General features: G+C 36.2%; 1 protein-coding gene across 1 annotated transcript in view; it reads right to left on the minus strand.

Annotated features, from left to right (window-relative positions):
- ofcc1 (orofacial cleft 1 candidate 1) overlaps positions 1 to 23,880 on the minus strand; it is an 82,636-nt gene extending 58,756 nt beyond the window's left edge. Inside the window, exons 1-11 of the mRNA XM_043226847.1 lie at positions 23,751 to 23,880; positions 18,906 to 18,964; positions 12,673 to 12,739; positions 12,179 to 12,319; positions 9,164 to 9,268; positions 8,368 to 8,454; positions 6,569 to 6,747; positions 4,986 to 5,072; positions 4,205 to 4,266; positions 3,018 to 3,144; positions 774 to 1,013 (exon numbers count right to left, since the gene is read on the minus strand). Of these exons, the coding sequence (XP_043082782.1) occupies positions 774 to 1,013; positions 3,018 to 3,144; positions 4,205 to 4,266; positions 4,986 to 5,072; positions 6,569 to 6,747; positions 8,368 to 8,454; positions 9,164 to 9,268; positions 12,179 to 12,319; positions 12,673 to 12,739; positions 18,906 to 18,911 (1,101 nt within the window). The 5' untranslated portion in view covers positions 18,912 to 18,964; positions 23,751 to 23,880. The remainder of the gene's footprint in view (positions 1 to 773; positions 1,014 to 3,017; positions 3,145 to 4,204; positions 4,267 to 4,985; positions 5,073 to 6,568; positions 6,748 to 8,367; positions 8,455 to 9,163; positions 9,269 to 12,178; positions 12,320 to 12,672; positions 12,740 to 18,905; positions 18,965 to 23,750) is intronic.
- Between the last annotated feature and the right edge of the window lie 2,392 nt (positions 23,881 to 26,272).

Genomic DNA, 26,272 nt, shown 5'->3' on the forward strand with positions numbered 1-26,272 from the left:
TAAGTGTCAAAGTAGTTTTCATTTCACTGAATTAAAATTTTTGGGTAAAGTGAATGTGAGTTAGTTTTTTTTATTCGGTATATAATGCATGCTTTGTGATATATAACAATATTGCAATAAAATATGCTTTTTTAAAATTTTGGCGTAAGTAAAAAAAATTTTTATTTGTTTATTTTTTTATTTTATTTAATTTTTTTCATGGATTGATTACAGGATTTATTTCCTTTGGAAAGGACATTATAAACTGATCAAAACAGATGTTTGCAAGGTAAAGAAAAAAATGACCAATCAGTGAATAAGAATGTTTTCTAACAATGGCTGCTGAAAATGTAGCTTAGCTATAATAAATATAGATTATATTATATATAAGAAAACAGATAGTTGTAAACATAATAAAAAATAAAAATATTATCTCCTGGTAAACTACGAAAAATGCAAAACATCTTAAAAACATAACAGAAAAAAACTAAGATTTGGAAAAAAAATTAAATATGCTTTCAAAACTCATTACTTCTGATAAAACTATGACAAATGCCCTCAATGACAGACGGCCCCTCTGAGCAGCACCCATGATTGATAGTGGTAAAAGAGTCCATAATTTCTAACGCAAAGGTGATGACGTTTGATTGCTGTGCTCTTTAATGTAGCATAAATCCTCTCACATCAACAATCATCAAATCGGTTCTTTGAACACGAGCCATTTTGTATTTAGGGTTAAATAAACTGCAGTGCTTTCGGTGTCTCAGGAGGGCAGTTTGCTGGGGTTTTCTTACCATGTAGAGGCTCTGGTTAATGTTGAGCTCTATGTCAAAGTATCGGCCCTGATGTTCCACGGGTTCTGTTCTTCCAACCCACTGCTGCTCCTTCAGACGGGACCAGTGCAGCGTGCGGCCGCACAGTCGAGTCTGAAGAGACACGCTCAGTGAGTACAGACCTCTGGGCAGCTTCTCTCTCACGGACCTCAAACAGAAAACAAGCACCTCTATGGGCTCCGGCGTCCGAGTCCATTCCACCTACACAGAAAGAAAGAAATATTTCACTATGTAAGAAGGATCTGAGGAGAATAAGAGGAAAACCTTTACAGCAAATACATTTCTACCTTTTCTTACAGATTCGTGCTGAATATTTACACAGAATTTGTCAGCATTTATTAAAGTTACCAATACACTAAGGTATTACGGTATGCGGCGTGTTCTGATTTATACTGCACATTGTGGAAAATGTACTCGGCCGCCGAACAGAACATTTGCATTCCGTGCACAGCACACATTCTATACACTACAGAAACAGCAAAAGTAGCATGTCATTCAAATCTGACAGACTTTCAAGAAATAAAGGTGAGGAGGACGCTGCATTTCCTGCAGCTGTGGCGTAAGTGGTGTAACGCCATAACGCTCGCCTAGATGACATCAAAGCAGCTCGCCAGATCCTTTACACTTCTCATCCCTCGCTTTCTGGCACGCAGGCAGGCTTTCGCTGAAACCTCACTGACAGATCCGACAAAACACATCGCAAACAGGAAACACCCCCCTCCAAAAAAAAAAAAAAAAATACACAGACACTCATGCATACACACATAAAAACTTATTTTCTTTCTAAGTATAGCCTAATATTCCAAGATTAAGCTTTCTCCTTAATTATTTTCATTTTAATTAGTAAATCTTAATTAACAATGAACATTTACCCTTAAAATTTTTGGCGTGAGAACGAAGGAGGGTGGTGGGGAGCTAGTGAATAAATATGACAATCTTTTTGAGTCCTGAAGGCAGGATTACCGATGCAGGCAGGCTTAGTTATTAAACACGTTCTAAATTAAATGCCTCCATGAATTTTGTACAGAAATATATTTTCATAGTTTTGCATGCCAAATGTGACATTTTATATTTGAGATTCATCTGCCACTGTAATTTTGGAAATGTCATATAAACAAAGATTTTGTCATTTACCAATGAAATTACTATGCGTGGCAGGTCGGCCATTGCTTTTCTGGCTGTGCGGGTTGTTTCAAGTCAGCAAGCCATAAAATATCTTTATCTCTCTGAAACACAGCAATTTGAGAGATAATGGAACAGTGACTGGGGGGCACGGATGCCAGGCTGAGGAATTATACTACAATCTCACTGCGTTTACTGCCTCCCTCAAAGCTGATGCTCTGTCTGCAAACCAAGGCTGCTGCTGCTGCTGCTGCTGCTGTTGAGTCCCTCTTACAGGACTCATTACAACGCAAAACCTCGCTGCAACAACGTCTCTCACACACAAACGAACAAGCTGCATTGGCTGCTGTCCTCTTCCTTTAGTTTTGGTCAAGTCTGAAAATTTAGGTGTGGCTTCCTCTTCTCATACCCTTTAATTTCTCGCTTATTCTCATGGAATGTGTAATATGTGTAGCCCCATGACTGATTTCATTAACCTAATCGTGTTATTTGATTCGGCTCTATTTAGTCTAAAATGCAAAACAACATTTAAAACATTTCTTTTAGCTTTTATTCTTTCTTTATAATATCAGTCAATTTGCACGTTCCTCTTTATCGTCATTACGTATTAATGGGCTAAAACAGAATTAAGTTCTTCCTAAATTTCAAATGAAAATACCAGGGCTTCACCTAAATGCATAATTTGTACTTTTTTATGTTGCGATGTTTCTGGCTTTAAAATAATGGTTTGATCTTTTTTAAATGCATTTTGCTTTAAAGGAGTGACATCTTTTTAGACGGCATGGTAACAAGGCAAAAAATCTCGCAGTCTGTATGATTAGTAATTGTATACATCAGTATATATTTTATTTATAAAAGTGATACATTTTGAAAGGAAAAAATGTGTTCTTGATAAACATAAGTACAGTGCAAAACTATATTTGATACAGTAGTTGTTACTAGTTGGCAATTGTTCCACAATTAGTATTGCCTTCAACCTTCATTTACATAAAATACAGTCCACATTTGGGGTTTTCTGATTTTTGCATGAGGCAGAGAGATCACTGTAAGAAAGTGAGACAGTAAGAAAAAGAGAGTTTGTACCTGCCAGTGGAGATCGGATTCAATGCCCAGTGGCTCTGTGTTTTCTTTCTCTTCAAAAATTTCACCATATTGGTTGATGACCTCAGCCTGGCGTTGACGCAGAGAATTCAGTAAGCGATTTTCCGCCCTGAAAATATACATTGATACATATTTAATTAGCTTATCTAAATGAGGACATTCCATGCCATCTGAAGAATAAATAAATAAATTTGTGCTGTCAAAAGATTAATTGCCATTATTTACATCCTCAATCGTTTTTGTTTACATATGTGTGTGTACTGTGTATATTCTGTATATTTAAATACACACACACATATACAAAAAAAAAAAAATATATATATATATATATATATATATATATATATATATATTTTTTTTTTTTTTTTTTTTTGTATAAATACACAGAGTAAATAAATACACAGAGTACACACATATATTATGCAAACAAAACTATTTTGATGCAGATAATTGTGATTAATAGTTTGACAGCACCAAAATAAATAAATAAATACAAGCATCTTTCTAATAGAGAATGTCAACAGAAATAAGTCATTTAGCTTAACTTAAAATAAACTAATAAATACATACAATACAATATTATCAGACATTTAAACCACACCAGATAAAATAATATTATGCAATACTGTCACTGAAAGTTTCTATCTTGAACAAAGACATCGTTTTGGAAATCTGCTAAAACATAGACATAGTCACAGTATTTTTTTGAGTAATTGTGGGTGGTGTGGCCCTGATCTGATACAGACGTCTCATCTGAGTAACAACCATCCAAGGTTGATATGAGAGGACATAGAGAGGGTCATCTAACAAACCTCTGCACCAGTGTCCAACTAACAGCCCTGATTTCATTAGATCAGTCTGTGTGGTGCTGCACAATTATTAAAAACTTAAACACAGCCGAGCCTGCAGGCCTGACACTCAGAAACAGAGAGCACGAGAGAGAAAGGGCTGCAGACTGAAGTGAACAGGATGAAAATGATGCTGCTTTGCGTCCAATGACACGGACAGATTTCCTCGCCTTTGGCAACTTACCCAGAATGCACTGGTAGAGACAATACAATGTGGAGTATATTACATCTCCTCACAAATGTCAGCAAAATGTAAATGGCTTTGGAAACACAGATTAATGATTATTTCACATCAGATTGGATGTAGAGAAATTCACGCACCGCTGGAACACAGCATAGAGTCTGTCCTGCAGAACAGCTTCTTCTTCATCTGCGCGCCTAATCTGCAGAAGCAAATAATAAATCAAATGTTATACATATATCAAATGTTGTACATATACAGTAAATGTCATATATAACCAATATGAAGAGTTTAGTTTAGTTATTTATTTTTATTGCCATCTAAGGCCATGTTCATTGCAATAAAAATATTATTGAGCTGCGATAATGCAAGGGGTACACAAAACCAAAATAAATCCAAAGCAAAAACGGAAAGAAAAAAAGAAATAAAGAAAAATACAAAAAGTCTACTTTTTTCACATACATCATTAAGTTTTCTCCAATATTATGATTAATATGAAAATATATATATAATATATATAATATATATATATATATATATATATATATATATATATTCTTGTCTTAAGACAAGAATGGTTTTATTTTTATGAAAGATTTTGATCCACTTCAAATGTTGACTACTGTATATATGTTTGCTTTGCTGTTGTTATAACACTATGTGTGTCTTGCTTTTCATCATCTGCACAAATTATAGAATGTGTGTGTGTGTGTTACAAATATATACACATTTGATGTGTTAGAATTCTATAGAATTCCATAGAATTGTCCGCATTAGCCTGTGACTGCGTGTTTGAGTGATAGTGCAGTGTGATTGATAGGCAAAGACAGCAGAAGGTCTCAACAGCAGCTCCTGTACCTCAGGAAATCTCATTTGACATACCTACAGTAATCTTTCCTTTTTCTGGACACACATCAGTACCTTTGAATTTCCCCTTAAGAGCGACATTACTCTCTGCTTCCTCGCCCACACCTTTTCCTCCGTCTTCCCTCGCTCTGAACGCTCTTCCTGCCAAAAAGGAAAATCCAGGTTCTTGTTTAGGACCAACAGACTGCATTCTGCCACTGCATGTGGCTAACTTGAATTCAGAACATCTAAAGAGACGTGTTAATACAATCTGCAGGCAAACCCTACAGACACACACCACGGAATTCAGTCAGCACGTTTAAGAGGCTTTATACTCGCTGACTGACAGCGGTACATCCTGTGCTGCTTAAACACACATTATTGTGAAATGCTTGTGGAGTGTGGTGGGGATAATGTTGTGTTTTCCGAACAGTTGGAGAGCTCTCATCTGCAGTTGCACACAAACCAAGAGTGATTATTCAACACATGCCATGACTCAAACAACCATTACATCTCATCCGCTCCTTATGCGTTCATTTCTCACTTCAACTTCGGATTCTCTATTTAATGTGCAACATTTCATTCGCATTTCAGTCATAACAAGTTGCCAAGACTGATTACTGCTTAAATATGCTGGCTAATTCTAATCTTGTTCAGTGTAATTTTATTTTGTGTTTTTGACAATTTCTCTGTATATAGAATCGCACAGCGAAGCATTTTGTTTGGATATGACCTGACAACATCCCAGATTTTTATTCTTTGGTAACAAATTACAAGCAAAAATAAATTAAATAAGACGTAATGTGAACTTTTTGTACATTTCAAAGACAAGCATTTACAGGGTTTTTTTTTTTTTTACCATAAATCTAGGCCATGCACATGTACATCTACCAAAATAAAAAAAATTACAGCACCCATTATATTCTGATGACCAGTTTACAGTGTTCTATTTTAGTCGGGATGCTGCTTCTACAAACAGAATACGGTTGTACAATAAGTATGTATTTCGGTCATCATTTCTTTAAGCTAAACCAAACGTTTCTTTTGAAGAGATGTGAAGTTTTAATTTGTGAGATATACCAATAGTTTTCTCTAATGAAATTGTGAAAATCTAGTGAAATAAACCTTTTTATTTATATTAAGATCAGGTGTTCATGTCATTAAAGACACTAAAAAACACCATGATCATCACTTGTGCTTCAGTATAGGTAATAGATAAAACATTCACACTGTGACAATATGTGACAAAAGCATTTTTTTGTGATTCACAGACACTAGTCTATACTGCAGTTTGATTAAGCGTGTTCTGCTATAAAATGTTCAATCGCATGATATTCTGCATTGTACAGTACATTTAATTTTTATGACTGGATTCTCCAAGTTCGAACACATTTCCTGCATCACATAAATAATTGGGCAATATTATGAACTGCTCGTGCAGACGGTTTGTCCCATGTCCCCTCTTTATCAATAAACCAAAAATTAAAAGAGAAAAACAAGTAAAAGTATGAAAATAAATTGTAAATCAGAGTGAGGAATGTGCCTACACAAAAGATGAGTGTTGTGACATGACTAGATCAAAACTACAAACATCCTGTTTAAGCTTCTAAAATGATGATTCTGGTCATCAGAGATTAATGATCTTATATATAACTGACCTGTTCTAATGTGAGTGTGCTAACTGGGATCATGTCTCTCTGAACACACTCTTCAAGCTGTTCCATGTACTGAGGAATGACCTCCACTCTCCTCTCCAACAGGTCAGCCCTCAGTCGATCCCTCCGTCTATTCTCAGCTGCTGGTTCTGCATACTCTGCATGCTCAGACGTTACCATACCTGCAATACACGCATTATTATTAAAAATCAAATACAAATACACAAGCACAAATCTGAGAAGTCAGTGATAGGGATGTTAAACTCTGCTCAGAGGTTTAGACACATTCCTCATCTGAACCAAATTACACAGAAGTGCGATTTAATTAAACCAGTGAGTTAATCAAACAAAGTAGTGCTAATGAAGCCCTAATGTGATTACGCTTGTTTCACAGTGTTGCACAATGCACCAATGGGGAAACACCTGGATCAAGACAGGCCAAAGTGCAAAGATACATATTAAGTCTGTTCCAAAAACCCTGTGAGCTACCTACCTAGACAGCACTTTAAGATATCATATGAACTGATGATGTTCCAAATGATAGAAACCCTCTTTTAGCCCAATTTTAAGGCTGCACCTAATGAAGCCTTCACACAGAAGGGCAATCCCATAATGCACTGTGACAGGCTGGGTGAAAGCATTCATCAAAGATGACAGAACAAACAAGATGCTGGCTATAAATAAATTATATTCAATACAACAAACGATCAAATTAACGAAAAAGCCTATGGACTTTTAAAGAATCCAATGTTTGTCTGTATATGTATATGACTGCCGTGAAGCTTCTATGGAAGCTAGGCAACTAGGTTTTGGAACATCTGAATAAACCAATTGGTTCCCTCAGAGTTTTACACGCAGCATACTGGACTGTGTCCATTCTGCTAATGATGCTCCAAACCCTTTAAGTGTTATAAGTGTGGAGATATTTAGAGAATTACCAGACTATGACCTACACTAAGAGGTGGCGGCGAAGAAGGCTTGCAGGCAATTGTTTCAAGTCTATTGTGACAGTGTTAAAGCCTCATGGATGGATGCTACCCATGATCGTCCTCCTCCTTCTACTGTGTGTGTGTGTGTTAATCCTGTATCCTCTTTCCTTCTGTTTCTTTGAAGGATTTTATGAGCATTCTAAGACAATAGTGAAGAGGCTAATCTATATACTCCAGCTAAATCCACAACAATCCAGTTGAGTGTTAGACGGCTAACACCGTATTCGCGTGTACCATGAGGCCTAAACCCAATGAAAGTCTGGCAAACTAATTACACCTGCTGTGCGGTTCCTCAACCAATTCACAGAGAGTATTTTACACCAAGACAAAAGCAGCATAAGCTTGACACTCTACTTGGGAGAGAGTCTTAATCCGACCCTCTGCTAATGGGACAAACGCTGGAGTCATGCACAACAATGGCTCTCACACAGGAAGTCGAGCTCTATGCCTACCTGAGAGCTCAATGCTTTGTTGGGGAATTACACTCTTTGCACAGAAGCTTTAGATCGGTGGAATAATAACTTACCTGCTTGGTAAAAACAAGCATCTGATAATTAAGGTAAAAAGCAGAGAATCATTATTTTCATAAACCAGGCTGACTGAATTCTTTTCAACAACATTCACATGGTGCCTTCAGAGAACGGGGCTTGATACAGAAACTGATACAGATTTAGCCCTGTGGAAACTTCTTTCTAACCTTAAGCAGAAGACATAAGCGAATACTTTGTTTGATCCTGTTCAAGTCTAGGAGAAACAATTCCAATATTAAAGCAATTGTGTTTTTTTTCTTTACAAAAGTTCAATAACCATTACCTGGCAAATCTATGACAGTGGAGGCGTCTTCTTGAAACATTTCAGAAAGTTTCTCATAAATATTTCGCTCATCTTCATTCATAAATTCTGGGAAAAAAAATGAGACTTGATTAATATTACAGCTGGCATATGATACATTTTATTGCTGCACTCCCAAACACCTCTCACTGACTGATTTCACATGGATTGCAAAGTCCAAACCAAACATAAAAGAACATGTGGCATGAATTTCCAACAACTGACACTAATTCCTGACCTTCATTTACATTAAATGATTATAGCTCAGAGCTAATAATAACACGCGAATAAGCCCAATGTAAGTCGTTCTACAGCAATGAAATTTATGCAAAATATCATTTGAAGGTGTCCCCACCTCTGGAGTATCATTATCAAAGGTTTGTGGGTTTGTGAGGATTGTGGAATATTACAGGATGGCGATGTCCAACAGATACCGTCAGAATGGCTTTTCTGTTAATAGCCATGTTTCATTATAACATGCATATGACTTCGCTCCCCAGAGCACACTTTTAATAGACGCGCTGAGGTGCACATAGCGGTATTGGAAGGAACCCCCTTCATTTAAAGGAAGTTAAGGGAAGCATAGGGATCGGAAATGAAACTGACCAATGATAGGTGACCTTCAGCAATGACAGTCGCAGCACCGCCCTATCTCGTGACCCACTGGTAAAAGTATTTACATAGACCAGCCCACCCAGCGCTCTGACTGGCTACGAGTGATCTCGCTCACCCCGCTTTAATGAACTGAGACGGCCTATTATGAGAAAAAATGGCATACTTAATTCCAGCTCATCTCTGCCTCCGACCCCAGACATCCTGCACCGCCTTGGGTCACCCTCTGCTGTCGACGAGGGGTCAAAGTAATTTTGGGCACCTTCATTTCCTGTGGAAAGTCCAGGCGGGCAAAAGAGAGAAAAGAGAAAGTGAGGGGGGGTTGATGGTTGGTGGGCCGGGTGAGGTTAGTGATTATTAGAAGCACATGAAGTGAAAATGTTAATTCTGAAAGTCCACACCAGTCTCGCCGGCTGGCACAGGCTACCTGATAAGGCCCCGCTCGGTCACGTTTCCCTGAGCTGCACTCACGAGGGCCCAATGCTGCTCAGGGGCCTAATTAGCATGCTAGGAAAGGTCAGAGCAGGCAATCTTTTAAACACAACCTGCCATATGTTACCTGTGTTCAAAAGAACTAATAAGAAATGTGTATAAGCCAAAGAGCCCTGGATTTCAAAGACAATACCCTAACACTGCTCCGGGGTCACTGGTCAGAGAGAGAGGGAGAGAAAGTGAGAGAGGGGCGACAAAGCAAACGCTGTATCCCATTGACTCCTTATTAGCAATCGCTGACCTTTGGGCATCAAAGCGTCTTGCCAGAGTTTTATAGAAATCCAGCAGCTAGAGGGGTTATTCCTGTTAAACAGTCACCGCTCTCTGCTCTTCACTACTCAACACGTCCATGTCTGGTTTTACATCTTGAAAATGGTTTGAAAAGATGCATTTGAGCAAACCTCATCTGCAAAACAGCTGAGCATTTCTGTTTCAAATTAGCTAAACTTAATGGCAGAAAAAACAAGTCACTCTGTTTCAGTGAAAGTGATCAAGTAGTGTACCCAATTTTAAAGGGGAAGGGCCAGAATCTTCAAAATCAACCAAAGATTGTTTTAAAAAAAACTATTTCAATTAACCATGACATTTATTATAAATCTGGCCAGAAATGAAACAGGAAAAAAAAAAAAAAAACATTAGTAACATTCTGCACAATGCTACTACCAAAAAGGCAACTGGGTCCTTAAGCTCTAAACGGAGACTTTTATTCCTACAACAGCCATAGTGAGAATTACAATTTCTTTTATCCATTTATCTAAAAGTATATCCTCCTACTTATACTGTCTCTGTTTCTGCCGTCATGAGCAAAAGCGACCTTTGGCGATGCAACAAAGTTGAGTTGACTTCATGCAAATGAGCAGCGATGCGAGGCTGCAACTACCAATGGGAGTGCACACAGCGATCCCCCGCGTGATACAGTTCGACCTCAAGCGATTTAATTGTTGTCAGTGTGAACGCCCCTTTTGACTGACATTCACCCATCAAATAAATTGAAGTGACTTGAGTCCTGAAGTGAAGCTCTTTTTCCACGGTAAACACAGTTTGGCTTCCATATCTGTTTTTGTTGGAAGGGGCTGCACATTTGCATTTGCATAACGTTGGCGGTCTTTGAAATGATGTCTTTGAATTATATCTTTGATTTAACTACACTGCCTGGCCATCTTCCAGTGTTTCTCATCCTTAATCAAACTCTCCTCTGTTCTCCATGAAGACTATCAATAATGCAGCTCTGCAATGCGGTCCGACTTCGCTAGAATAACACTGATTTGTCAGAGAGGCTGCTTATAGATGTAGAATGGGGAAATCATGCAATTTTCGTACATATAAGTAAATACATTCTCAACTACATGCTGACAAAATTTACAAAAACACCCAAAAGACAGCTTCTCTTAGGACAAAATGATCTGTCCTTTTTTTTTTCTTTTGCAGTGTGAAATGAAAGTTGATGTAGTATTTATCAAAGGAATTGAACACAGCGGTTTTACTTTTGAAATTATGCATAGGCAAAAGCTAAGGTTTGATCTCAGCTTGAATTTGATAATCATTTGAATTATTTACATGCGGGAATATGCCTGCCAGCTAAAACACACTCTATGTTCGTTCCAGTGCTCTGTAAGCTTTCACAACACACACAAAGACGGCAACCGCCTGAAATTTAAACTCCAGTTCGACTTTCTTTTTTCTTTTTTTTTCACTTGCTTTGTTGCACATTTTGCAACTTTACTTTATTCTGTGTATATATTCTACATTTAATTCTAAAGTAATCGGTTAAGAAAATCAATTAAATAAGATAAACTAAATAAATAAAAGTTCTCGCGTTGCAGAGCTGGCGTACAAAACCTCTGAAAAGAAATTTACAAATATCTGGTTTTTTTACACAACTATTATTAGAAAATGAGTATTATTAGCAGATGGTTAGTGTGTTGCAATACTTAAAGTCCACAAATATCCATTACATGAATACAGAATTTTCCTGATGTATATTGCTTATATAATCCTGCAATTTAATAATGCAATAATGCTTTAATAATGTAATAATGCTTTTCATTCATAATGATATTTCTACTTCCAAGCTGAGCAGAAGATGCAAAACGAGTACTACTTTTTTGTCACTGTTTCTGTTAAATATAATAATGTTAATGCATTGTGATAGTTCATTGTGGATCTAATGATTATATGCACAAACTGTCTCTTTGCTCTTTATACCTCAACAATGAAACAAAATTGCAAATCTACTGAGTATTTTTAAACACATATTTTCCAAACAGCCTGTCTGTCACATATAGTAAACAGTCCACCATGCATAAAAAAATTCACACTTTACAATCTGCTTGAACAAGACTAATATTTTGAAAGTGCCACTGACTCTTTTCATGAAGTCAACTTGCCAAACACATGAAAAAGTAGTTCCACACAAACTACACTTCTGATTCATAACCTGCTATGACAAGTGGGTGTATGCTCCAGGTGTAGGTCTAAACTGGTTTCTTTTAGATGATGAGCAGCGCGTTTAGCACAGCATGATATAATCTCATGCAGATCCAGCACACACGCTTTTTTTTTTGTAAAATTCTCTCCTGCAACATCTGCAGATGAACCTGTGCTACACCAGGATACCTGTTGGGACAGGCTGCACTGGAATGCGAGGCCGGGCCTGTGTTACAGAAGGAGGGACAACATGAAGCTTCACCTCGTGCCGTAAATGTGGCCTGCAGCCCCGCACACTGCTGAGCTGCGAGGGTGGTATTGTGCCCGCCACTTCTCATCTCGCTTTCTTCCTCTGAGTCTTCCTGGAACGCAGGATTCACAACACCCTCCATCAAGACTCTTTCTGCCCAGGACAGAAAGACAAAGCATGTATGAGAATAAAAAAAGAGAAGGTCAGAGTAGCGCATTATTCCAAAGCACATTTAATAGCAACCGAAAATTCCTCCCTCCTAAAATGACACAGAAACACAACGAGGTTAAAATTAAACCCAAAGCACGAAGAGGAAGGGTGTGTGAAAAAGAGGGGAAGAGAGAAGACGAAGAAGATGAAGGAGACGAAGAAGAAGAAATGATTAAAATAATTACAAATTGCGCCCTGACAAGCAAGAGCAAAATTTAGCCCAGAGCCATTTGTCTGTAATTAGTTAATTAATCCTTACACAAATTATGAGCAATAACTCATCACGCGGGACTCACCCATCAGAAATTCAGCCGACTTGGATTTCTTCTGCTCAGGTTGCTCCACAGCCTTCTGCTGCAACTTCTGGAGGGAAATTGTTAAATGAATAAATTAGCTGCAGAATGAAGATCATCATTTCTGATCCGCAACTAACGCAGTATTTTAAATATGGGACGACACGGAAATGTCATTTAATTTACAATGCCGCTAAAGGGGTCAAGCGCTAATTGAACAACAGAGTGGAAGAAACTGGAATCATAAATAGATAAGTTGACATGAATGCCTGATGAAGGTCACATTAAAATACTTACAATGTCCAACCCCCACCTTCCCAAATCCCACCCCAACCTCCAACCCAGAGAAACAACGTTTTCTCCTCAAAAAAAAAAAAAAAAGATGCATTTTCATGAGCACTACGTGAAAATGTTGGAGGTTTGCCGTGCATATGAATATGCAAATCATTATAAACACATTGCGAGCAGCATGAAGGCTCAAACATACGAGGAAGAAAATAGGACGAGAGACCTCGCACCAAATTAAAAACATAAACCAGGGTCCTGAAACTGATTACCACATACTAAAACTTTAACATGCCATAAAAGAGTATGAAAATAAGGTTGAACATTTAAAATGAAAGTTGCAGCCCAAGACATTATTTTTAATCCCTTTACTTTTCAGGACTACAAGTTTCTGACATGTGCAATGTCACATATTTGTATGAGTCAATTTACATTTTGATTTACGTCAAAAAAACATTCATTATTCTTAACACTGTGAGATCAAATCTGACACATCAATAACTACACTTTTTTTTGGAGTATCACCTGTCAGTTAAATGGGGGAAACAGGGAGTAGTTGTCATGATTACACCAACGCTTGTTCTTTCCTGCAGTGGTTTGTTGGTTCAAACACATAGTTAAATTTGTATGAGTGTGTATATATACTATAATTAAAAAGAAAATTCTTAACAAGGACGATTTGTGGATATTTTACACTTTTGAATGTAGTAAACTATAAATGTACTGTAACTGAATGAATGTAAATCTTAAAAATATCAAATAATAACAATAATAAACACAAAATAGCTATACATTTGTATAATACATCTGTATAATATTTTTATACAGGCAGGTCTCCATTTCACATACATACATACATTTAGGTAAAAGTTTTGTGGTTTATATTTCTTCTGCTGTTAAATATTGCAGAAAAGCATAAAAAATATGTCCAAAAAGGCAAAAGTCATTGCAAACTTACAGTACTTAGTGTGGATACATATACTATGCCTCCACATGTGTTAAGACAATAAATATAATTTAAATCTATGATTTTCTTTCTTTTTTTGTGCTCAGTGATGAGAACTGTGACTGCAGTAATTCTTGCACATGTAAATGAGTCCTGAATGGCACAGATTACAGTGATAAACACTGCAATATATATGAACAGGGTGTACAGATGCACAAAACATAAAACATCATCTTAAAGACAGCAGTTAAAGTGGAAAATGTTTTTCATCTTACATGACAGAGCAATTAAAGTTGAGCAGGACACACTCCAATCTGGAGCAGAGTTTAGAAATCTGCTTTAACATCCAACAAGCCCTAAAGCCACACATTCATTTGCACCGCTGAGATTAATGCTAATCTAATTGTAACTTATTTAAAAACCATTTGCTTTTCCCCCTACTGTCTTCAAATCAATTTCTCCAACAGGAAGATGGTGAGACTGACCAGAAATTTCAAATGTGTCAATTATATTTTTGTATTTATTTATTTTTAATGTATATTCATTCTAGAATGGGTTACACACACACACACACACACACATATATATATATATATATATATATATATATATATATATATATATTTTTAATATATATATATACACTTTGGTGCATGTCCCACATGCAAATTTACGAGTGATAATTGGGCCACCACTTGAGAAATAAGCAAATAATGATTTTGCCAAAAGCAGAATGACACATAATTATCCTCACCAATTCAACATTTCATATTATCCATCCAGCGCTCTCTTACACTGGTGGATTTCAATTATCTCCCAGTAACAAATCTCTTTAATTACTTTCTGAAGTTGTCACACCAGCATTGTCATATTACTCAATTTTTCCCAGATTAATTTTTGCACATGTACACATGAATATCAGTGCATATGTGTTACAAACCACATTGTGCTACAGCTTGATTTATAATGATTCTTCAGGAATATCTTGTTTTCATCTGTACTGTTTGGCTGTTTGGCAAAAAAACACACCAAATAAACATCTATAACTTTATGCTAAAAGATATTTGTCTTGTGACAATATATGCTGTATATTGTGTTTTATATAGTAGATAAAAAATATGAAATATCTTAACTATTGCCTTGTTTGGACAAAATTTTAAGATTCACAAACAAAATGTCATGCTATTTATTCAAATTTTGGCAAGCAAGACATGAAACAAATATTATAATGTATCTTACTGTTGGTCAGTCTTGCTAGGAATCTCATTTGAAAAGTACCACGGGATCTTTTTTTTTCCCACTGTCATTAATTCTAGCTTTCTCATCTTTTTGGGATGTAAAAAAGAAACATGCTCTAGGGTCAGCTATCATCTGTTTAGCATCTAAATTAATTAATCAATCTTACTATGGTACAATAAGGTAATGATAATTATTCAACAGCAGGGCCCTGTGCCAAACTCTCTTACCAAACTCTAAGCAATTGCTACTTGCTTTTAATATGCTAAAAACTGAACAAATATACATAGCCAGTGTGTTAGTAATTCAGTGTCAGGGCTGGTGTAAGGTGCCAAGTAATCCTGCTGATATCTGCCTTAAACACACTATAAAACAAGTATTAAAAAATGATTCCGCTGACATCCGGAGGCATCCCTGTCTGCTGTTAGAAATGAAAATGCAGCTTTTTCTCTCAATGAACACTAACAACATGCCACTATGTGCTTTACCATGGACAGAGAAGAGCAAGAAATCCTCTCTAATGGATGACAAGAGAAATGTATGAGCTTTATAAAAGAATGTGATTGTTGTCGAAAAGAATTGGGAACACGGATGCCATCTTCAGCCTGGGATCCGTTCAGAGTGCAGCGGCTAGGCGTAAGGCTGGTGGGCATAGACCAGTTCCAGAGTGAATTTTGCATACTGTACGGATCATTGCCCAGTTCAGAGCAGTCACATTGAATCTGCCTTCAACCAATTGTGCTTCATGAAACCGTCAACCCTCATTTACGTCTGACTGTTTTCTTCTGCTGGCTGCAGTAAACAAGCCCTACGACAATCTCTCTCTCTCTCTCTCTCTCTCTCTCTCTCTCTCTCTCTCTCTCTCTCTCTCTCTCTCTCTCTCTCTCTCTCTCTCTCTCTCTCTCTCTCTCTCTCTCTCTCTCTCTCTCTCTCACCCTGTTGATGTGCTGACAGGCTCTGTCCTCTATGTTGCAGCTTTAACCTTAAGTTTAAACACACACAAACACACTTACGCGCACAAGACCCAAAATCTGAAGACTACACTAAATCTACATACATGTTCCAAAAAAAATAATTTTGAATGAGGCTGTCACTAATGTTTATATTGGTAACTGAGTTATTAATCGATTATTCATTATTCTGAGATTATTGTCATTTTAACACATAAGAACAATGGTTTTTAAAATTACTGTTAAAATATAATGTATTATAAACAATAGAGCTAAGGTATAACACGCATTACAACAAATGACTGCAGACATAGTCGATGGCCTGATGATTGTTTTTACATTTTGCATTTAATGTAAATATCCCCTTAATTTGTAATATTTGGCCATTTCTTTATGTCAGAAATACAGACACCGTAGTTTCCTTAATATGAAATTGCAATGAACAGTTAACATATTGAAAAAACTAATGACGTATTTTCCTGTGTTTAAGTGATAACTGTTTTTGTGGGGCAGTATTTACTGTAAACTGAGCCATTTTGGCACGCACATACATAACCTACATACATATAAATAATTACGGTGCATATATTAAACCGGTATTGCATATATGCATTTATTTAATTTAATCATTGCATTGTCAATTCACAATAGCACTATTCTTTATTATAACTTTTAAATGGTTTTAATATATCGTGCAGCCTTGAAAAATGGTTTAATAATGCGTTGCATGGATTCTTTTATGTGAAATGCACTACTTAAAGCATTTCGCCGGTTTGATGGCGCAGGCAGTTTTTATTTATTTATTGATTTATTTATTTTAATCTAATACTCAAATTGAATCGAGGTATTGCGACTGCCCTTATCTCAATAATAACTAGTTTATTATAAATAAATAAACAAATACACATAAACTAACAGGTAGTGCCCTCTCATCGAAACCTGTCTCATAAACCAATAAGTCAGTTCTGTAGAAAGTAGCTATTTTGTTTCTGCCTTTTATTTCTGAAACCTAATAAAGAATGAGTTGACCATAATAATCTTGAGGTAAAACGTGTGATTTTCTGAAATCAGTGAAACATCTGGACTGGTACTTCTCTCTAATTCCCTATATGAGTTTCCCATGAATCTATAATTGTGAATAATAAAGTAATAAACCAAGAGAGGCTTTTCCAGTGATTTTTAACACCAGTACAGTGTAAGTGGTGCATAATGCAAAGCTTAGCACCATTAAACATGGTAAAATCGCTGTAACACATAGCCTCAAATAGGTTATTGTTTTTGTTAAATGGCAGCAACAGCAATATCCTAAAAAGTCGCAGATGTCTAATACACCAATATCAATTACTGGAAAAAAGCCATTATTCTACCAAGTTCTATTTTTCATTAGACTAAACATAGGCTGTTTATGGTTGTAGTGTAGTAATAGCATTAATATATAATGTGCAGTCACATATATGTTTATAGTGATTTTACAAGATTTAAAGCTGCTTTATCCAAAAACAATTTAGAATTTCTTCAGCAGCACAGACCTGCATCCATTAATGACACACACACACACACACACACACACACACACACACACACACACACACACACACACACACACACACACACATATATATATATATATATATATATATATATATATATATATATATATATATATATATGTGTGTGTGTGTGTGTGTGTGTGTGTGTGTGTGTGTGTGTCTTTTTCACAAACACTGCACAAGATCTAGATATTTTAAATTCATATTTTGCCCGAAAATACTTTAAAGAACAAGACTGATGAAAGCGCTAGCTCTCTTTGTAGAAACCCTCACTGCAGCTCTATCTTCGTGTATTTTTAGAGCTTGCATTTTCACAAAATACTAATTGTTATTAAACTAATAGCTTTATGTTGAACAACAACCATGTCAGTTGGTGAAAACAGGAAAACATAATTAGAATTCAGACTTAATTAATCTACGCTGGCCCCTTTAAGTGAATTAGCCAATTATTTATGCATGTGTGCCCCTTTGATGCTAACTGATTAAGAGGGGAAAAACAGAACCTTGAAAAATTACAGAACTTTCTTTGGCGTTTAAAAAATGCCACTAAAAAAAAAAACTAAGGGTACAAAATTGATCCTTGCATAAGCTAAGCATATTTGATAAGATATGATTCATTCAGAATATCTAGCTTACTTCAGACAGTGCAATTCAGTTTATATAGACAGTGCAATTCAAACAAAACATTGTTGCATCCAGTTTTTGGTGTTAAGTGATTTATTTTAAAATTTGCTTTTTAAAACACTTCATCTACAATTATTTTTGGTTCACTTATGACTTGGAAGGTCAAGCTGAGCAAACTGCATTGTGGGATATATTATGCTTGGACAGTGTATTCCAGGCAGCAAATCTTCATGCTGTGAATCGAAAACGCAGTACACACTATATATTGCACAAAGAGTGAGAGTGTTTTGCTAGTTCGCGCCTTTACGTTACGTTCAAACAATACAATAATGCTGAACAAGGCAAGGTATTATAAACATGTCGATATATACTCTTTTGTGTGTAAAACCAAGTGGCAGAGTAGCCCAGCTGAATGAGGGGCTAGCCGGGTTGGGATCATGGGAACTCTTCAGGATTTTAAATAGGTTTTTTGTTCAGCTACTTGAGAATTTCTCAGTTTTCTGTTATGCTGTTTCCTTCGCTCAATTCCCAGCTGACCTCTCACAGGCCACTGCAGCAAATGTTAAATGTGAATGGTAAGTCTGCCTTTGACTTAATAGAAAACTGTAAGCTAAAGTCTCTGACCCGTATTGAAAGCATACTCACATCCATCGCCACAGAGGGTACGTTTAACTGTTCCTTGTGTGGTGGCCTTTGACCTTTACCTGCACATAGAGAATTACAGGTTATTAGAGCTATTTGGATACCTGTGTTTATCAAGCATGTACAAGCATGTCTGTGTGTTTTACGTTTTATTATTTTAATCCTTGGGCAAAAAAAATTAAAAAAAATACTGCTAATCACCATTTGAACGCAGAGAGGTTTAATCAGAAATACAACATTTTGGACAAAAAACTGAGAAAATGGCATACGGTGCATTTTTATCAAAGTACTGCATTTTCAAGCAAAATACATTCAGATATCGCATTCTTTCACCTGTAAATAATTATATGAATAATTAAATATTTAAACAGAATTAACAAACAGACACACACATTTCAGGCTGTGTGTATACAGCCTATATAGGCCTATATAGCCTGTGTGTGTGTGTGTGTGCGCGCGTGTGTGTGTGTGTCAGTAAAGGCATTTCCATCACTGACTGCTTCATTCCGATCAGATTCAAAATGCTCAAAACAAGATCTACATATATGACCTACAAATATTTTCTGTATTGCCTTCGATCCTGGTTGACCCAAGATGTTCTGTAACTCATTCTGGAATTGCTCTAGGACTTTCCTTCCCATAATAAACCTAAATAGGGTTTTGCAGTAAAAATTCATCTTTGGCAGGGATGCGTTGTCTCCTAATTGACATGATATATGTAAAAGTCTTTACTGCTGACTCGTGTCACCATCTAAAAGCGGACCGAACAATACAGCAGACGCCTAAAGTACTATAATTTAAAAAAATAAAATAAAATAGAGTTAATCTCTTTCACTGGCCAAATAGTATTTAGTTGTTTACATCAAACTACATTTACATAGTTTTGCTGATAAGGTGAACATCTTTTAGTTATTTGTAAACAGATAGGCCTATGTTCGTAGCAATGTAAAACTGCATCACTTTCAAGTAAGCTAATTCAAAAAGTAAATGTAAATGTGTTCTGTGGTCTATATAGACATGAAAACAGACCTAAAAACTGAATTCATTCTTATCACTCCAGGAAAGAGTTCAAACCCATGGGTTAGAGATTGCGTGCAGGTGAGCAAATGTCCCCATTAAGTTTGCTTTAATAAATCCCACTTCCAGGGCTGGTTTTGTGTGTACTCAACTGATATAAATGAGGCTTTCTGCATGAAAGAGGGCTTTAAAAGACGCTCCGTTGTTGTTTCTTATGTATTTACACTTGCTGTATATCGGCACTCTGTGATTACTTACAGCCAAATATAATTCCACTCGTGTGATACTGTTCATACATACATACATTATACACAGACAGCGGTGGCAAGATTATTAGAATAGTATAGTGGTGGCCAAAATTATTAGAATGCTACTTAATCCATTATGCGTAATCTACTCCACAAATTCAGGCTGTGTTGAGGTATATTTATGCTGTTAATTCTTTGGAACGTGTCTAGCTGAATGACAACATAAGAAAAATGTTTTTATTATAAAAGGTAACAACTTATTTCCTCTTATTGTTTAAGTCCTGCTTATTCATTTCTATCAGACGCAGCCTGTTTAGTATTTCTATCGGTTCCCCCATTGTAATTCACACGGCCTGCACAAGTTTCTGCAGAAATAGCAAAACAAACCCCAGGCAAAATGTGAAAGATTATCCCATACTATGCGGGTTACAGTGAAACACTATACTTTTTCACACTAAACGCTACTCCACCGGGTGCGATTGTAAAACATGTTAAGCTATTGAATCTGCACTTTGTATATATGGGGAGAACTGTGTGTAGTAACAAGTGAGCCGGTGTTTTGGTAATTGTTTCAAATTACACTGTGTGCAATAACGGAGGAAAAGCTATCCGCCACCTTTCCAATGTAAAGAGCACAGGATATCCCTCTGTCTTACCCCTTAGACACGCCAGCTCACTAAGATAAATAGGCAGAAACTGAAAAAGGCTGTTCTTCCACTCGCTTACTTTCACCAATCCCTGTCTTTGTGCTTCAATTCATTCTGTAAGTCAGCTCGGTGCTCAGAGCACCCATAATTCTCTCTGATAAAGCACTTGGTCTCTGCGGTTTCTCCACATGTGCATCTTATTGGATTACTGATGGTTTTCAAACCAGTGTTTCTCATTTGCTGATTTGTTTTTTCAGTAACTAATAAGTTACTTGGAGGATGAATATTTTATAGGGGCCATAAAATGCAATACAGCAAAAAGTCCAGACAATTGGTAGTAAAAGCTGTTAGTTTATATATGCCAAATGTTGTTCTGAAAATGACGTGCATGCCAGCAGCTATTTAACAGCACAAAGGCTGCTGACTCACCTCTGCTTACCTCCAAAACAGACCTTAAAGCAATAAAGTCACAGACTGCAACACATCAAATGGTCATCAGTGAGTGAATTTAAGCAATCAGGTGTGAGAGGCCACACAGTACTGTAGAGTATGTAACATGGCATCCAATAGCATAATGTTGTTATAATATGAAACGCAAACTCTACATATTTTGCAATGCATACATTACAATGTCAACTTCAATAGCCAATATAAACCAAAAAAAATTAAAAAAAGACATCTGGTGGTATCATTTTGGTTTAGTGCGCCGTCGGCTGGGGTTCACATAGTTTTTAACTAAACTTGACAGCCAGTGAACACCTTGCATTTTCAATGCATTACAAATACATTTAAACAGTTAGCTTTGTACATAAGAAAAGGCTATTTCAGTTGAACACTTTTTGTTGTTGCTAACTCCAAAATCCACTTGGATTACACATCAGAGCGTCTGTCCTAACTAGTTTTCCCTTTATGAAAAGATCTCAGTAAATGTACTAAATCACTAATAAGACCTATAGCTATATTAAGTTGTAGCGATACCTTCCTTCATTAAATTTGCTTTAACTATTGTTTTGTCCATATACTCATATTTACATGGTGTGTATTGATGGTTGAAACAAGATATTTTCTGATGCTCATTAATTTTATTTGCATTGTCATTTGCATGCAGAGCAAGTTAAGAGGAAGACATGATCGATTGACATGTCCCTTTAACTGAGGCACTACAGTGATCTGTCACCACATATTGCCACAAAATAATATTTATTGTTTTTATTTCTTAATATACAATTGAAATTTGAAAGCTGAGACTGCTTTGAACCTGCTCTGCCTTGTCTGTCAGCATGTTATCCGTTTCCTCTTGCTCCGCGATGTATTTTTCACTGAGAAAATGTGTAGCATGAAGGCACTTTGTCTTGGTCACAGCAACAGTAACAAAGGGGGGGCGGGTGTTTGTGAAAGGTAAATTGGTGAAAGGGCGTGGCAATTTTCCTCAAATTCCTTTTTGTTAATTTTAGAGTGTATTTACACATTTTACCTTTGTATTTGGCAGAACAGAGCAATTTATACAGGTTTGGAACTACCTTACAACATGGCAAAAATATGCTGTGCTAATATTCAAATGCCAAGGCTCTACAGTTGTGTCCCAACCATAAATCAGAAAGGAAAGGGTCAGGTTCACATGCCACTTTAACTGAAGCAATACAGTGATCTGTAATTAAAAATCTGTAATCAAAAGATGTTTGATATGTATCATACATAGGTAAAGGTTTCTGAGACAGAAACATTTCCTGCCTTGTAGACTGAGAAAATAATAATTGCAACACAGTAAATAATGATAGCAGAATTAACATGCACTTTCATGCACTTTTTGTTGTTCATGTTTTTTTTATATATGTGTTTGTTAGGGGGGACACTCATATGAGGAGTTTTAATCAGCAAAATATTCATTAATTCATTGCTTACTATATTATCTCTATGTGTCTCTCACTCAAGTGGAGATCTTGTCTAGTGCTTTTGCTCTTTCTTGCTCTTTCTTTATTGTATCTAATTTTTGGGTTTTAGAGAGCCACTCTGAATATGCAGGAGACTCCTGGAACTTGCAGGAGAGGTGGGATGTCTGCTTTCATAGTCATGAACGCTTTTTTAAAATCATAGAAATTTTTAAAAAGCCTTTATTCTTTTTAAACTCTAAAGGGGCAGTAGCTTCAAAAATGAACTGTTCTTGAAAACGATATAAAAAAATCATCTCCTGATGAAAAGACTTTTAAGATCAAATGCACTCAGTTGCACCATTAGTTACATTGTGAAGGGGAGGGGAAACAGGCTATCAGACTTTAATTATTAATGACAAAATAACCTTATAAAACTTACATACTACATGGCTGAATAGGCCTACATAGTACATAGAGTATAAGTGCATAGTGTATAGTGAATCATTTGAGATGCAGTTAAAGACTATAGAATGATATGATATGCATTAACACTCAGTTCACACAACAATGAAAGACTTTAAAAACTTGAAAATATATTGCTAATATTGGTATCGACAACAACAATAGCAATAGAGTAATAGCAAAGAATAAAACTAAATAAATGCAAAAGAATAAGTAAGGAGTACTCACAATAAATACATGACTTTTTCAGTCTGTGGGACTTCTTTTTAACTTAATTTAATGTGTTGTGACTTCAGTGAATTGAAGGTAAATAGCATTTTTAAATTTTTAAGTCAATTAATTCGTTTTTACAGTCTACTACCATAGTAGATGTCCAAAACATGATTTTCTTTTTTAACATGGAGAAAGTGTTCTCAAAAATGCTGCACAATTATACTTAGTTGTTTTCTGCTCTTTCAATACCAAACAGAGCACAATACGGATCAAAGAATCATATTTCTATCATTTCAGTGTAGACAAAACAGCAGTTCAATATAGGACGTATATGTTAAGACATTGCTAGACTAGGGTCAATAACACAAACACACTTCTCACATCACTTACCTCAGTTAGGTATGAAACACTGGAGTGTCATTTTGGGATCTTAATGTGTGGTTATGTCAGCAAAATAGCCCATTCATTTAGTTTAAACCTAAAAACAATTGAAGTAAAGCTATTTTTTTGTTGTTTTTGCTTGCAGTGGTTGAAAAGTAATGCAAAGTTAAAGAAAAACATTTCGGGTCAAACTGACATGCATTACTGATGCTAGCAGAGTTGTCATGTGAGGCGTCCATTACTATGGTGACAGTGACGTATCCCTGAGTTCACTGAACTACGGTTCGCTCACACAACAAAGGCTTGCCTCATGCATATTAATCGCTGCTGACGTCGCTTGGTAACTTTTTGAGTGTCCAGTCACGTAAACTAATTAATATTCATGTGCCCACCCTTCACCGTAGTAGGGCTGGTTAATTTATAACAATTTTTCCAATTTTCCCTCATGACATACATTTATAATGTGTCTGTACACAATGATTTTTGAAGGAAAATGTTGTGTTTGTCGGTTCAGCTGATGAGTTGAGAGGTGCGTGTAGCAGATGGCCTATCCGGTCTATTCTAAACGATCTTTCATTATTGATGGAGATCAGAAAGTGACTTTATGTGCAAAAGAGCCCTTTGTTATCTCTCTGCATCAATTATTGTAATGAGTTCTCATCTAAGGTGAGCTTTGTAAACATACATTATGTAGTATGACAATTTACACAAAAGTTCCCCATACATAATTTAGCAACACACAAAGCCAAAAAGAGGAGCCAAACATCTGCCGTGATGGATCATAGGTGCTACACAACAGAGCACAGTGCTCTCCTGTACCTGACACACCACAGCATGGTAAATGTTTGGCCTGAGAACGCACCCATTATGCACACATATGATAACAAGACCAGTCACAAGATACTTATTATCAAAGTTATGGATGTTTCTAGAATTGACAAATTGTGTGTAAATCTAATTATTGGATGTCACTTTAGTCGGGGCACTTTTGACTATGCTACTTGCAAATTGAAACTATATTTCATCTATTTTAATATGTGTTTGCATGTCTTAGGATAAATATCTGATTATGCCTGATTGGGTGGGTGGCTATAATGTGTCATAATCTAGCCTATAATTTCATTGAATAGTCCTGGGGGACAGAGTTCCATTAATTGAAGTATCATAAGCATAAATCATTACAGTTTTAATAATATCAATATACAAATCAATAAGGATAATTGAAGTGCCTTCATATCTTAACTCGAATCGTGGATTGATTGATGTTTTCCTCAAAGACGTTTTCATTGACTTGGTTTTATTAAACCACACTTCATCACGTCTTTATGCTTAGACTAATTACTTAATATTAAGATAAGCACATCAAACTGCCCGTGATGTCTTTTTTTACAGATGCTGCAACTGCCACGGTGCTATTGTTCTACTTTACCAATTCATTATTGTAAAGTATGCCATTAGTGTCCACGTGCTTATTAGGCAGGTTGTTTGAGAATCTAAATAAGACATCTTGTGACGTGGCCGGCGTCTCTTCTCCATTACTCCCATTGATTGTTCACATGATTATATATAGACCTGAATCCAGCTTCAGCTTATCCAATTAATTCCATGTGTAGGCATGAAAGAGGTTGATGATGTTATCTTACCTAATTAACCTGCGTAAAGCTCTGACTGGAGGACAGGCCTGATCATCCCTCATCTAAGTGTTCATTACTATCATTAGCGTAAGGGGACTAAACCTTGGGCTGCTAGGGCACCATTAATTTATATTGAGTCCCTTTTTACCTCACTTTGCAGTCGTTTTTCAAAAAGGAGACCATATAGTCCATGTCTGGAGCTAAACCTGGCTGAAGATTCTGCTGTTTATTTAATTATTCTGAAATGAAAAGAAAACAGACTGATCTAGTAAATAGTATAATATAAAACGCATTTGTGTGGCTATACATGATGCTTTTTGTAAACCATTCAACCATTTAAAGAAAGTTTTTAACTTACAGACAAAACAGTGATCGAGTAAAATGTCATAAAATATTTCCTATCCTTTGACTATATCTAAGTATATACCTAATATCAATCATTCAATTGGTTACAACAAAATAAAAAAATTGGCTGTAAATTAAAATATGCTAACCATAAAAATGATATTGGAGCCATTGTCTGCAATGAATATAAAGTGCAATATTAACGTAAATAAAAATAATTATTAGATCCAACGTCAAAAAACTCACATAACTGATAATTAAACTGAGTTACTGAGTTTTAGTTTGGTTATTTTGTGTGAACTTGTAAAGTAAGCTGACATTAGACAGGCCTTTCTGTCAAAGCGGATCAACAAGCTGTTGGAGATAAATGACTTTCCTCCGCTTTGTCAGCTTTTCAGTTTGTTAGAGGCTTCATCTTATTAATGCTGTGAAATGCAGGCAGATCAATAGCATTCATAGGGCAATGTGTCATTTGTTAATCGGGTATTGATGAGAATATCGACAAGAGGCTAATTAATCGCAGACCTCGAGTAGCCTTCCATGTGTTTTCTT

This window comes from Puntigrus tetrazona, chromosome 24, assembly GCF_018831695.1.
Source record: "Puntigrus tetrazona isolate hp1 chromosome 24, ASM1883169v1, whole genome shotgun sequence".
Classification (NCBI taxonomy): Eukaryota; Metazoa; Chordata; class Actinopteri; order Cypriniformes; family Cyprinidae; genus Puntigrus; species Puntigrus tetrazona.